At 36.6% G+C, this 14,797-nt stretch overlaps 1 protein-coding gene across 1 annotated transcript in view; it reads left to right on the top strand.

Moving 5' to 3' along the window:
- LOC149173984 (O-fucosyltransferase 7-like) overlaps window positions 1-7,392 on the top strand; it is a 75,567-nt gene extending 68,175 nt beyond the window's left edge. The window contains exon 10 of the mRNA XM_089420699.1: window positions 7,333-7,392. Within this exon, the coding sequence (XP_089276825.1) occupies window positions 7,333-7,392 (60 nt within the window). The remainder of the gene's footprint in view (window positions 1-7,332) is intronic.
- Window positions 7,393-14,797: the final 7,405 nt, after the last annotated feature.

Raw genomic sequence — 14,797 nt, 5'->3', positions numbered from 1 at the left:
AAAAGAAAATATCTTGATGATGATGTCCATATCAAAGAAAATGTTAGGTTAGATGTCCTAAAAAATCAAGACAAAAAGAAAATGTTAGGTTAGAAAGAAAAGAAAACAAATAAACTCTGAAAGTGAGCAAGTCTAAATACCACTACTATTTTTCTCTAAATAATAGTTCTGTGTAGCTTGTAATAAATGCCACAACTCATGATAGTCAAATAGTTTAATCATGACTACTTCATGCTTTAAATTTGATGTTATAGTTAGAGAATAAAGATCTGGCCAAACTGTTTAATCTTGGCAAATCAGTAGTTAGGTAGAGAATAATAAGGTGCTCATCAGCTTAATCTGAGCCCTTGGAAGTTATAAGGGTAGATTTAGATAGTTTTCTTTTGTAAAATAAAAAGAGAGGAAAGGGTTTGCTATATTAAATGCACCCATTAAGTGAAGAAAAAATGATAGGATAAGCAAAGGGTAAGTAGATAAAGGTTGCAGAAGTTTTATTATTGATTGGACAAAATCTACATTTATCATGTTTCTATGTCCATGAGGCAATTACACAAAGCAAAAGAAGGTCTACAAGATCAATTAATTAACTTCCATCATCCCCACTCATCCCTATATTCACTAATTTCCCCTTCCTACCTTCATACATTCATATACATTCATTTTCCACAAAAATCCCTTTTCCTAAGGTGAAAACCCTTTTTACCTAAGAAAAGTGAAAATCCCATGTAAAATCCCTTTTACCATGTTAAATCCCATTTTACCCACAAAAAGGTGTTTATCCTAAGTATTGATGCATATATGAAAAGCATATAACCCATGAAAAAGCATAATACTTAGTCTAATTCTCTTTTTCACCTATATTTCCCCTTTTCATGTATATTTTCCCTTTCTGCTCATATTTTCATATTAACTCTAACTTATAGCATTAAACCCCTAAATTCCCCTTTCCCATATATATTAAGTCCTTTTATTAAAATAATCCAAAACCCTTAGTTTTATTATAAAAACTATATATTTCATAAAATATCGCATCACAACCTTTTAACGTGCATCCACTCTCCTCCGATTGTGATATGAGACCCACGATGGACTCAGACCCAATGCAATATATATTATAATCCATATTCATATCACATCCGCCCCCATTGCAAGTCCCGGCTAAAGCAATAACCCCGGTCGTTGCGATCTCCGATATGTGATTGGGACCTGGACCCCATCACATATGATACATGGTTTATTTCCACGTTGCATCCGACACCTATCACATTCCTTTGCGATGTGTTTTCCTTTGCTAAACTTCGATTGCGATATGCAATTAACTCGAACCCGATATCATTATCTGCACGGATTCATAAAATTTCAAGTCCTCCATATCTGTTTTGCGAAGGTTTTCTTTGTTAAATCGTTTTTATGATTTTAATGAAGAATTAACCTTAACCTCCATTTAACCCTGCTAATCATAGTTTTAACACGTAATAAAACCATTGCCACCATAATTGACCACTGGGACCCTCCGTACTACTCTTTCACTCCATCACCGTCCAATCTAACGCATTCAAATCCAATGGCCCACAACGATTTCGGGTTGGCTCTTTGTACAGGTATTACCCACCTGAAAGTGGTATTCCACCATCCTTCATTGCTATGTGTCAGGCTTTAAACCATATCAGATGACCCCTCCGAAAACCGACCATGCCTCATAAAGCAGTGCCATGAAAACCAAAACCACCTTCCGCATAAAGACAAAATATCCACTATTCACTTCGCACCGTATTTCAAAAGGTAGACTGGTTTTCCGTTTAAATGCCAAAATCACCATTTTCCTTTGTTTTTCCCTGTTTACATAGCAAAGACTCCATAAGACCTACGACCAATAAAACCTTTGTTTTACCTTCCGATACGTTATGAACTCGTTCCAATGACCTTTCAAGCTCAAATAAAGCCATTGAAGACCTTCTATGTCACCTATATTTTTCTTAACACTTTCTGTATTTTGCAAGTAAAACCTTTGTTTCAGGTTTACAAAGAAAAAGCCTACACATAGTTTGAAGACAAATATGAAGATCATATCAAATTACTTTACCATGTGACACAAATCTAGAAGGATTTACTATTGAAAAACACAGTAAAAACCTAAAAAGCACTGTAAAGGTAAAATGCACAGTAAAGGTTACTCAGCAGGGTCAAAGGATATTTACAAAGTTTAAAGAGTAACAGATGAAAGATCACATGAAGGAATCAACCAGCACAAAGGATTGAAACAATTTAGTAGCTTAAAGGGAAAAATATCAAATAACAAAGCCAACGGAACTTGAATAAAAGGGACAGCACGAAGCAGTTCAATAGCTTACCCTATCTTCTAGCATGAAGATATTTCCTTTCCTAGAATAAATCTTAATCAGTTTTAGGATATTTTTAGTTTCATTATTTATAAATAACTCTCTTCTCGAGTTATTATAGGTTCGAAGTTCAAGATTCATTGTTCATTTCTTGTTAAGTCTTTACTGTTAATTCTACTTTGAACTTGGAAGCTACCTTTCAAGGAAGCTTTTGTAGACGCTTCATGTACTCAGTATTTCTGGAACCTTAATACAAAGTAAAGGATTCTAAATTTGGTTTTACACAGTTTGTGTTATCCTGTAAGTTTTTCCAGTTATCAATCATTATTTTTTTCTTCATATTCTTATGACTTATATAGATATCTAGGTAGGAAGAATTGTGTCTCAATTTATTCCTATAAGCTCCTGAAGTGATCATCTATTAAGAAAATGGATTAATGAACTGTCTGTTTAGCTAATCCCCTCTAATAAATAAATCATCAACATCTTGTGTATTCTTAAGTATATTTCCTTGAATGTTTGGAACGTAGTTTAGAAGGTTTTCCTACTTATGATTGTTCTGTTTTACAGTCTGGAAACTGTGACAATCATATTATTTGTTTTCTTCTTCTCACCACTATTTTGATCTATATCGCTGTGTAAAGTCTTATAGCAGCCCTCTGCTGAGATATTAATATAATCCAAAGGATTAATTACTTCAATTCTACATCTGTCTTCATTCATTAGTCTTCCAAAAAACTAAAACCAAAAACCCCAAAACAATTATTTTAGATGCCCTGGCATTGGTAGCTAACCTACGACTATCTTAGGGGTACAACATCAAACTAGCGCCATTGCCGGGGATTCAAATTTCATTTAAGTTTCCCTTGGGGCAAAAATATTCATTTATTCATTCTTTTCCTTTAAAGGTGATTAAAGGTTTAGAAAGGTTGAAATCATTCACCTAGGCGACTCCTCACTCCCAAGCTGGCACCTTTTAAACATACCAGATCTCATTCAGACACTGACATAGTTGGTCCTCTGTTAGATCCTGAAAGGTTTCTGCGAAAAGCCAATTTTAAGAGGGGACAACATCCATCTTATTCTTCCTCTTCAGTCCTACAATCTAAAGAATTAGAATCATTTTACCCCTATAGTAATATCCCATATGATCCTGATTACTCCCATTTATCACCTAGGGTGGTTAAAGTTTTAAATAGAGGAGCTGATTTTAAGTTAGCCTACATTATTCATTCATTAGAATATCATCCAATACCCACATTACCACTAGGATCACCTAAAACCAAATCTGAGTTGGGTGTTGATCTACCAGAATATAATTGCACAGATTCCATATCCCCTACCACCTATCCATTTCCTTCCATTTTTGATCGACCTGAAGCTTCTTCTTTGAAACGAAAGAAGGTATTCCTTTATAGGTCCCAAAGTTAGTTCTTAAGACTCCTTTGAAATCTTTCAGGAGATCTCCTCCTCCTTCACCTCCAACTAGTTCACCAATCCCTAAATCACCATCTTCTTCCTCTACTTCTTCTTCATCCTCTACATCGACACAAACACCTCATACTCCACCTAGACAAAATCATATACCTCAAGCACCTCATACACCACCTGCTATCATGGCTTTCTGACCTATTGTATAGGCTAGATATGTTGCCTTAGTCTTACCTAATAAGCTTGGTGCATTCCCAGCTGGATACTTAAAATACCTTCCCCAGTACAATGGAGAATCTGGTCCCTCAGCTGAGGACCATCTTCAAGCTTTCCTAGACTTTGCAGACAATATGAATATTGAACAAGAAAATGTTTATATGAGATTGTTTGTAAAGTCACTTGAAGGAAATGTGAGGATTTGGTTTAGGCAGTTTCCAGCAGCTTCAATTAGAAATTGGGAAGAGATTAAAACCATATTTAAAAATCAATGGGGTGTGAAAAAGGATCCTCTTTATTTCCTCACAGAATTTGAAGAGCTTAAAAGGAACTTTAGTGAACCAGTATTATATTTTATGAAAAGATTCAATAAACTCTATCACAAAATGCCTGCTGATTCTAAGCCTCCTCTAGTAGAAGCTAAGTCTAGATTTTCTAAAGCTTTTGATGATGAATTTGTTGTTATGCTATGAGAGAGAACTTCAAGAAGTCTTGAAGATATGCAAACAAACGCTATAGAAGTAGAAGCAAATAGGGTAGCCTCAACTTCTTTAAAACTTAAGGAAGAAAAGGCCCAAAGAAAACTCAAATCTGTTCAAGAAGCCTCTAGTTCCTCTAAGACTAAATCAGAAGATTCAAAAATAGATGAAATAACATCTCTTCTTAGAAACCTATCAAATAGGATTTCAAAGATTGAGACCCAACCTAGGACCATATAACAAACAGTTACTAGACCTCAAAATCAAAATCAAAGTTGGTATAAAAGAAATCCACCACTACAAGTTCTTCAGAGACCTAACAATGATCTACAGGTTCCTACTCCTCTACTGATAGATGACCAATAACCAGATGATAATACTATGACAATTACTTAAGATATTAATAGTATGGATTCTTCTTCCAATCAAATAGCCATCATTCCTCTCTCACAATAGAATCAGGTTCAAGAAGATCAGGAATCTTCACAGGTCTCTAAATATCATGTTTTCTCTGAATTTTTAATTGTAGAATTAAACAAGAGGTATGATCTTAGGCCTAGGCCTGGTCCCGAGAGACCTCCAAAGGAAACTCCAGTAATTGAACCATGTACCAAAACTGTTGAAGCTCAAACAACTCTTATTCATCCCTTAGATCAGTCAATTGATTGTACCCAAACTGGTAAAAAAAATTTGACTACATTTAACGTTGAAAAAGATTTAGAGAGGGTTAAGATCCCAATTCCACTGTCATAAATTTCTATAGACCCTGGTTACAAAAGACAAGTCACAAAATACCTCAATTGATGTTGAAGGTGATGTCATAAGTCTGCAAGATGAAAAACGAGCAGTAGTTTTTGGCCCTAGTTCAGACATGATAGATGAGATAGTGCCTCCTTTCTATGTAACTCTTAAAACCAATGACTCCATGTTGTATAATTGTATTCTTGATTCAGGAGTATCACACAACCTTATGCCAAAATCTATCATGGATCATTTGAAACTCGACATAACTAGATCCTACAATGACCTGTACACCTTTGATTTTAAAAGGGTGCCCCGTTTAGGATTGATCAAGGATCTAGTGGTTACCCTTGCACAAATTCCATTGAAAAGTGTAGTACTTGATATTGTTATCACAGATATCCCTCCCCAATTTGGAATGCTCCTTTCTTGGTCTTGTTGTGCCAAATTAGGGGGAACTGCGCATATGGATATGCCATATGCTACTATTCCTGTTTATGGAGGAGAGCAATTAAGATTATATAGAGAGGTAAGATTTATACATACTATTTGTAAGACTGGCCAACCAAGGAACCATCAAATTTATGCAATAGATCAAGACTTTGGTTGTTTTCAACTCACTTCAAACCAACATAAAGCTCAAGTCAAAATTGAAGAGGTAGTTGAAAGTCCTGAACCAAACCAAAATGATATTTGGAAACTATTCTTTGATGGATCTTGCATAAAAGATGGGGTAGGAGCTGGAGTAATTTTAATTTCACCTGAAAAAGAAAATATAACCCAATCATGTAAATTAGATTTTGAAGTTACCAATAATGTTGCTGAATATGAAGCTTTCCTTTTAGGAATGCAATTAGCCAGAATCTTAAAAGTTCAAAACTTAAGCGTTTTTACTAATTCAGAGCTTATTGTTAAGCAAGTAAGAAATTCTTGCCAGACCAAGCAACCTAGACTTAGGTCCTACCAAAATGAAGTATGGGATTCAGTTGAAAACTTCTTTGATGCTTTTATTCTGACTCATATTCCCAGAGATCAGAATATTCATTAAGATGCCTTAGCTGTCTCTCCTATCTCTTTTAAAATTCTTGATCATACTGATGTACTCTATCAGATACAAGTCAAATATAGGCCATCTATCCCAGATAATTTGAAACATTGGCAAATATTTGAACATGATGAACATTTGAAATCATTTTTGCAATTAATAGATGATTTTTCATTTCTAAAAATTGATGAAGATAGAGCTGAAATAAATGAAAATGCAGATGGAAATGATATCTCAGATTTTAAAACCCAAATTTCTAATCATGACGTTATTCAATTATCCAATATTTTTATTCCAAAGGGACTCATTTCTTTAGAAAAATTGTTTGATCAAAATGATTTCCTTCGAAACCCTAAGTCCATTTCGTCAAAAGATGACATAGAAGAGATTAACATTGGAACTGATGAAGATATCAAAAACATCAAAGTATGTGCATCTATAGACCTTGAGATCAAAGCTCAATATCTTAAGTTACTGCAAAATTATAAGGATGTTTTTTCTTGGACTTATGCTGATCTAAAGACCTATGATACTTCATTGATACAACATAATATTCATTTGAAGCCAGAAGTAAAACCTTATCAACAGAAACTTAGAAAGATAAATCTATCCCTTCTACCAATAGTAGAAAGGGAGATTAAGAAAATTCTAGATGCTCAGATTGTCCTCCCTCTTAGATATTCTATTTAGGTTGCAAATCTAGTTCCTGTTAGAAAGAAAAATGGAGAAATAAGACTCTGTGTGGAATTTAGAAATTTGAACAAAGAATCATTACAAGATAATTATCCTTTGCCCAAAATGGATCAGTTACCTCAAATGGTTTCAGGAGCACAAATACTTTCTATGCTTGGTTGTTTTTCAGGATACAATTAGGTGAATGTTGATACAACAGACAAAGAGAAGACAACCTTTACTACACCCTGGGGTACATTCATGTACGGTGGGATGCCATTTGATTAACCAATGCTAGAGCAACATTTCAGATAGCTATGGACATAGATTTTATGGGTCAGGTAAATAAATTTGTGGTTTTTTTTTTTTTTTTTTTTTTTTTTTGTGTAAGTAAGCTTTTGTATTAAAGGAAAATATAGTACAAAACTTCTGCAACTGCAGAAAACGGGCTGCTAAACAGCAAGCCTAGCTTCAGGAAACTAGAAAGAAAAGACTGCCCACCACACAGGGTGGCATAGAACCTCGTGACTGAAAGGGCAGCCGGAAAGGATAAAATATCCACCTCGGCTCCCAAGAGAAGAAGAGACTAGAGCAGAGCTGAACAAACAGAACTAGAAGAAGAAGGAAGTCCGGTCCAAACCGAAGAATCTACCCAGCGAGGGTGGAATCATTTGGTCGACCTTTTTTCCCTTTCTTTTTACCTACTTTGACCCAACTATTTGGACCATGTTGGTCAAGAACAATTTGTAAACTGGGTTGGGCTGGAGGCGAAAGCTCCTTGTCTGAGTCCGGTGGAGATGACTCATGAGTTCGTTTCTGAGAGATGGGAGGGACTGTTGCTTCCTCGTGACGTACTGAAGGAGAAACCTGTTCTGACATTTCATCCATGACTTCCTCATCTTCCTCCTCATCTTCTTCATCTGAGCTGGAAAAAACATCCATTGGGGGAGGATCATGAGGTTTCCAGCTCTTGGATTTTGGCTTGGATTTGGCTTTCTTTTTTTGGAAGGGCATTGAAGGACACGAACTTTGAAGGTGCCCTGTGAGATGACAATTTCGGCACCGAAATGCTGTATTCTCGAAGTCCAGAGGTTGAGTCCAATGGAAATCGCCTATTTTGAGAATGATCTGATCAGGAAGTCCTTTGCTTATGTCTATTTCTGCGCAGATTCTGGCGAAGGTATAAATTCCTTTTAGCCCTCTTGAGGGATCTGTGTCAAGGTAGCGACCCAAGGAATTGCCGATAGCTTCAAATACAACAAAGTTCCATAAATGCGCCGGAAGGTTAGGAAGTCTAACCCAGATCGGGAGTTTGGTGATGACTGCTGTAGAAGGATCAAACTCTGGGAACCACGGAGTAAGGAACAGACCCGCAGGATTCCAAAACCAAGGGCCTTCAGTTAAGACTCTTTGGTAATCGTCACTGTCAACAAATAGTGTTATAAAGAAGCCTTTGGAACAGAAAATGACCTTGCAATTGTTGGTCCAATTTGCATGAATCCATTTGTACAGATCTGCTGAGCTAGGCCAAAGACCGTTGAACCTGCAAATGATGCCAAGCTCTGCAAACAGCTGGTGCTGCCTATCCAACAGGGGATGTGCTATTTCAATGGTAGGGGTATCCTCCAGCTTGTCCACTAGGAAGGGCTTGGGAGCTTGAGCAGGCGGAGCTCTTTCCGTGGGCTTCTGAGTGTGGACAACATCTTTATAGGAAAAGGCTGCAGCTGAGGAGGATTGTCCACCAGCTCCCCCTCTTAGACGCAAGGACAGGGTAATAGAAGCATTTCTTTGAATATTATAACAGGACAGGGGACAGGTATCCTCCAATTGTTTACCTTCATAGAGGAGACGCTGAAAAGATGATGGAATCCCCTCCTTAATTTCTAGGATTTGCTTGAGGTGCTCCACCAGATCTGAAGATCTCACCCAATGCAACATTGATTTACCTGAGATAAGTACAATCAGAACCTGGAATGGTTCTGAAATTTCTGTTCTCTGCGGGCTATTGAAACCCTGATATCCAGGAAGACTGGTATGCACGCCTTTGTCTGGGAGGGAGGCATTCCAGGGACTCACAGTTGTTTGATTTGCAAGATTATCCTTGGGCCATGCCTCCGCTGAGATGTGAGAGTTGAGTCGGAGACTTAAAACCTTTCCAGCGCAGTCCGTTTGAGCTACAGCAGAAAACTGGCCCCTGTTTGGGAGAAAATCTCGAGGGGGCGTTTCGTCAAACACATGCCCTGCATCCTCCTTGGTTCCGACAAAACAGGGTGGCCGAAGCTGGTACTGGACAACCAAGCTTCTAGAAACCCTTAATCTCCATCTTCTTTCCCTTTGGGCTTTGCTGGCTACTGCAAAAGAGACGCCCACAGTCAAAGCTGGAACCAAGGCCATGAACTCTTCACCTGGAGATTTCCGCACTCGGCCGCATCCAGCAAACTCTTTTAAATCTGGGTGAGAGGAGTCGAAAACCCAGTTCTCAGCATTGCTGGCCCCTACGCAGATCTCGCCGCCGCTCAGCATGCTGTGATTAAGCCTGTGCCGCGACATTTTGTCTCCCCCAACGATCTGTAGCCGCCCCTTCAGATCTGTCGCATGCTGTCTGTAGTCTTCGGTCAGCCATGAAAACGCGGGCAACCGGCATCCATCCAGTTCTGTGGCCGCACGGAGCAGGCCATTCTTGCCCAGGAGACGAGAGCCGAAGGCATCCATTTGAAAACCTATAACCGCCGTTTGCAGAGCTCTAAAAAATTTTTTGCGCAGAATTAATTGTTAAATAAATTTGTGGTTATTTATCTTGATGACATAACTATTTTTTCTAAATCTGATCATAAACATCTAAAGAACTGATGAAGGTTTTTGACAGGTGTAGAAAATTTGGAATATCATTGAACCCTAAGAAGTCCTTGTTTGTTGTCAAAGAAGGAAAACTGTTGGGCCATATAATTTCAGAGGAGAGAGTAGTAGTTGATCCCAAATGAGTATCTGCCATTGAATCGTTGACCTTGCCTAGAAACAATAAGGAGATTCAAGGTTTTCTAGGCAAGATTAATTTTCTAAGGAGGCTTATTCCAAATTATGCAAAGATTGTAAAAGATATAATTGACATGTTCTGAAAGGACCATGAAATCAAATGGAATCCCTCTTCTAGGCATGCATTTGAACAAATAAAAAGGGCTATCTCTGAAGCTCCCACCTTAGCCAACCTTGATTATACTGAGCCATTTAGTATTTTCACTTTTTCCTCTGAAACAACCCTTGCTGTCGTTCTATTACAGAAAAATGAAGATTCCCATGACCAACCCATAGCCTTTTTCAGAAAGGTTGTGAGAGATGTTGAGCTTAAGTATGACATCATTGAGAAGCAAGCCTATGCCCTCATTCAAGCCCTGAAGTCATTCAGGATGCATGTCTTACATTCACTTATTACTGCTTATGTTCCTCATAGTGTTGTCAAAATTGTCCTAACCCAACCAGACAATGATGGGAAAAGAGGTAGATGGACCACTAAATTTCTGGAGCTTGATCTAACTATCAAGACTACCAAGTTAGTAAAAGGTCAAGGATTGGCCAAGCTTCTAGCTAATTCCAACTGTAAAGTACTTGGAATCAATTATGTTTTAGAAATAAAATGGAAGAATACACAAGAACCTTCTCTCCTTGCATAAGGTAAGAATACACAAGAACCTTCTCTCCTTGCATAAGGGAAGAATACACAAGAACCTTATTTTCAACCTAAAGAGGAGAATCGATAAGAACCTTCCCTTCATCCTAAAGGGGAGAATCCACAAGAACCTCTACCTTTAGAGTAGATCAGTCCTATACACATTGATGAAAAATTCTTGTTGTCAAACTAGTATCAAGATATTGTAAATTTCTTGATCCATTTTGAGTGTCCAGCATCATTCTCCAAAACCCAGTGTAAAACCCTTAAGTTAAAATCAGTCAAGTACTGCATTATAAATGCAAATTTATATTGGAAACATCCACTGAATATTTTTTTATTATGTTTAACAGAATCAGAAACTGAAGGAATCATTGATCAGTTTCATACAGGATTTTGTGGGGAACATTATGCTTGGAGAGCAACAACATACAACATTCTGAGGTGAGGATTTTATTGGCCCACATTATTCTTACAAGTAGGGGCAAAGGTCAGAGGTTGTGTTCCTTGTCAAATGTTTGCTGGTAAACAAAAATTAGCATCTCTTCCACTCGTTCCATCAATAGTTTCAACACCTTTTTCTCAATTGGGATTAGATTTTGTTGGAGATATTCACCCCACTTCAAGTATTCAGCATATATGGATCCTCACTGCAACAGACTACATTACTAAATGGGTGGAAAAAATTCCAATAAGAAATGCTACTGATTGAGTAGTAGTTAAGTTTATTAAGGAGAATATCTTATTTAGATTTGGTTGCCCAACTTAGATTGTCACTGATAATGCATTAGCTTTTTCTAGTGTGAAAATGATTGAAGTTTTCTAGAAATATCAGATTTTGTTACATCATTCAAATCCATACTACCCTCAAGGTAATGGCCTTGCGTAGTCATCAAATAGAAGCGTGGTAAAGGTAATTAAAAAGACTCTATCTGATCATAAGAAGAGTTGGGATTCACATTCGATTTATGCAGTATGGGAAAATAGAATTACCCCAAAGAGATCAACTGGAAAATCTCCATTTCAGTTATTCTATGGGAAATATGCAATTTTCCCTACCAATTTGGCCTTCCATGTTTTAAAATTCCTGCAGGATTCGATAGATGAACCTGATGATTTTTCAAGAAGGATAAATCAAATTATTGAACTCAATGAAAAAAGAGATGAAGTTCAATACAAATTGAATAAAAATTAGAATAAATGAAGATCCTATTTGATAGAACAGCCATGGAAGGGGACTTTAAGGAAGGTAATCTAGTTCTAAGATGTGATCTGAGGAGAGAAGAGAAACAGAAGCATGTAAAATTTTACAATCTACGGTTTGGACCTTTAGCAATTGTTGAACTAAAGAGTAACAACACCTTTGTGTTGTAGAATCTTGAGGGTATATATTCCGCTTATCGTGTAAATGGAAGGTTTCTCAAACATTACATTCAGTACTAAAAAGTTGTAATACTTTCATTGTAATACTCCTGTTTTCTTTTACTTTTCAAGATGTTAGTGTGATTTTCTTATAGCAATGACTCCATAGCCTGAGGAGAAGGCACATGGATCTGCAGGTTCTCTTTATTCTACAGGAGAAAGCAGTCCCCAGATGGAGCCAATGTTGTAACATTTTTTGGTTTTGATAAGATAGAATATTTGAAAAAAATGTTAAGTTAGGATATGGACATAATAATAGTGAATAAATGTTTTTAAAAGAAAATATCTTGATGATGATGTCCATACCAAAGAAAATGTTAGCTTAGATGTCCTAAAAAGTCAAGAAAAGAAGAAAATGTTAGGTTAGAAAGAAGAGAAAACAAACGAACTCTGGAAGTGAGCAAGTCTAAATGCCACTACTATTTCTCTCCAAATAATGGTTGTGTGCAGCTTGTAATAAATGCCACAAATCATGACAGTCAAATAGTTTAATCTTGACCGCTTCATGCTTTAAATTTGATGTTATAGTTAGAGAATAAAGATCTGGCCAAACTGTTTAATCTTGGCAAATCAGTAGTTAGGTAGAGAATAATAAGGTGCTTATCAACTTAATCTGAGCCCTTGGAAGTTGTAAGGGTAGATTGAGGTAGTTTTCTTTTTCAAAATAAAAAGAAAGGAAAAGGGTTTGCTAGATTAAATGCACCCATTAAGTGAAGGAAAAATGATAGGATAAGCCAAGGGTAAGTAGAGAAAGGTTGCAGAGGTTTGATTATTGATTGGACAAAATGTACATTTATCATGTTTCTATGTCCATGAGGCAATTACACAAAGCAAAAGAAGGTCTACGAGATCAATTAATTAACTTCCATCATCCCCATTCATCCCTATATTTTCTAATTTCCCCTTCCTACCTTCATACATTCATATACATTTATTTTCCATAAAAACCCTTTTCCTAAGGTCAAAACCCTTTTTACCTAGGAAAAGTGAAAATCCCATGTAAAATCCCTTTTACCATGTTAAATCCCATTTTACCCACAAAAAGGTGTTTATCCTAAGTATTGATGCATATATGAAAAACATATAACCCATGAAAAAGCATAATACTTAGTCTAATTCTCTTTTATGCCTATATTTCCCATTTTCACGTATATTTTCCCTTTCCGCTCATATTTTCATATTAACTCTAACTTATAGTATTAAACCCCTAAATTCCCCTTTCCGATATATATTAACTCCTTTTATTAATATACCTCGAAACCCTTAGTTTTATTATAAAGACTATATATTTCATAAAATATCACATCGCAACCTTTTAACGTGCATCCACTCTCCTCTGATTGTGATATGCAACCCATGATGGACCCAGACCCAATGAAATATATATTATAATCCATATTCATATCGAATATTCCCCCATTGCAAGTACCGGCTAAACCAATAACCCTCCGTCGTTGCGATCTCTGATATGCGATTGGGACCCGAACCTGATCACATATCATATATGGTTTATTTCCACGTTGCGTCTGGCACCTATCACATTCCTTTGCGATGGGCCGTCCTTTGCTAAAATCCGACTGTGATATGCAATTAACCCAGACCCAATATCATTATCCATTCAGATTCATAGAATTTCAAGTCTTCCATATCTATTTTGTGAAGGTTTTCTTTGTTAAATCGTTTTTATGATTTAACGAAGAAGTAAACTTAACGTCCATTTAACCCTGCTAATCACAGTTTTAACACATAATAAATCCATTTCCACCATAATTGACCACTGCGACCCTCCGTACTACTCTTTCACTCCATCACCATCCGATCTAAGGCATTCAAATCCAACGACCCACAATGATTTCGGGTTGGCTCTCTATACGGTCATTACCCAGCCGAAAAGTAGTATCCCATTGTCCTCCATTGCTACTTTTCAGGCTTTAAACTAGATCGGGTGACCCCTCCCAAAACCAACCGTGCCTCATAAAGCAGCGTGATGAAAACCAAAATCACCTTTCGAATAATGACAAAATAACCACTGTTCACTTCGCGTTGTATTTCAAAAGGTAGACTATTTTTCCGTCTAAACACCAAAATCACCATTTTGCTCTCTTTTTGCCTGTTTACACAACAAAGCCTCTATAAGCCTTTGCGACCAATAAAACCTTTGTTTTACCTTGTGATACGATATTTACTCCTTCCAATAGCATTTCAATCTCTTATAAAGCCATTGAAGACCCTCTTTATCACCTATATTTTTCTTAATAGTTCTTGTGTTTTGCAGGTAAAACCTCTGTTTTAGGCTTACAAAGAAAAAGCATGCAAACAATTTGAAGACAAATATGTAGATCATATCAAATTACTTTACCATGTGACACAAATCTAGAATGATTTACTATTAAAAAACACAGTAAAAACCTGAAAATCACTGTAAAGGTAAAATGCACAGTAAAGGTTACTCAACAGGGTCAAAGGATATTTACAGAGTTTATAGAGTATCAAATGAAAGAATCAACCAGCGCAAAGGATTCAAACAATTTAGCAGCTTAAAGGGAAAAATATCAAATAACAAAGCCAACACAACCTGAATAAAAGGGACAGCAAGAAGCAGTTCAATAGCTACCCCTATCTTCTTCCATGAAGATCTTTCATTTCCTAGAATAAATCTTAATCAATTTTAGGATATTTTTAGTTTCATTATTGTATAAATAACTCCCTTCTCAGGTTATTATAGGTTCAAATTTCAAGATTCATTGTTCATTGCTTGTTAAGTCTTGACTGTTAATTCTACTTTGAA

The sequence above is a fragment of the Pinus tabuliformis genome, chromosome 4_1 (genome assembly GCF_031772625.1).
Source record: "Pinus tabuliformis cultivar Carrire ecotype Pingquan chromosome 4_1, CPIR1, whole genome shotgun sequence".
Lineage (NCBI taxonomy): Eukaryota > Viridiplantae > Streptophyta > Pinopsida > Pinales > Pinaceae > Pinus > Pinus tabuliformis.
Note: the sequence above shows the minus strand (reverse complement) of the source record. Positions and strands in the feature narration are given on the sequence as shown.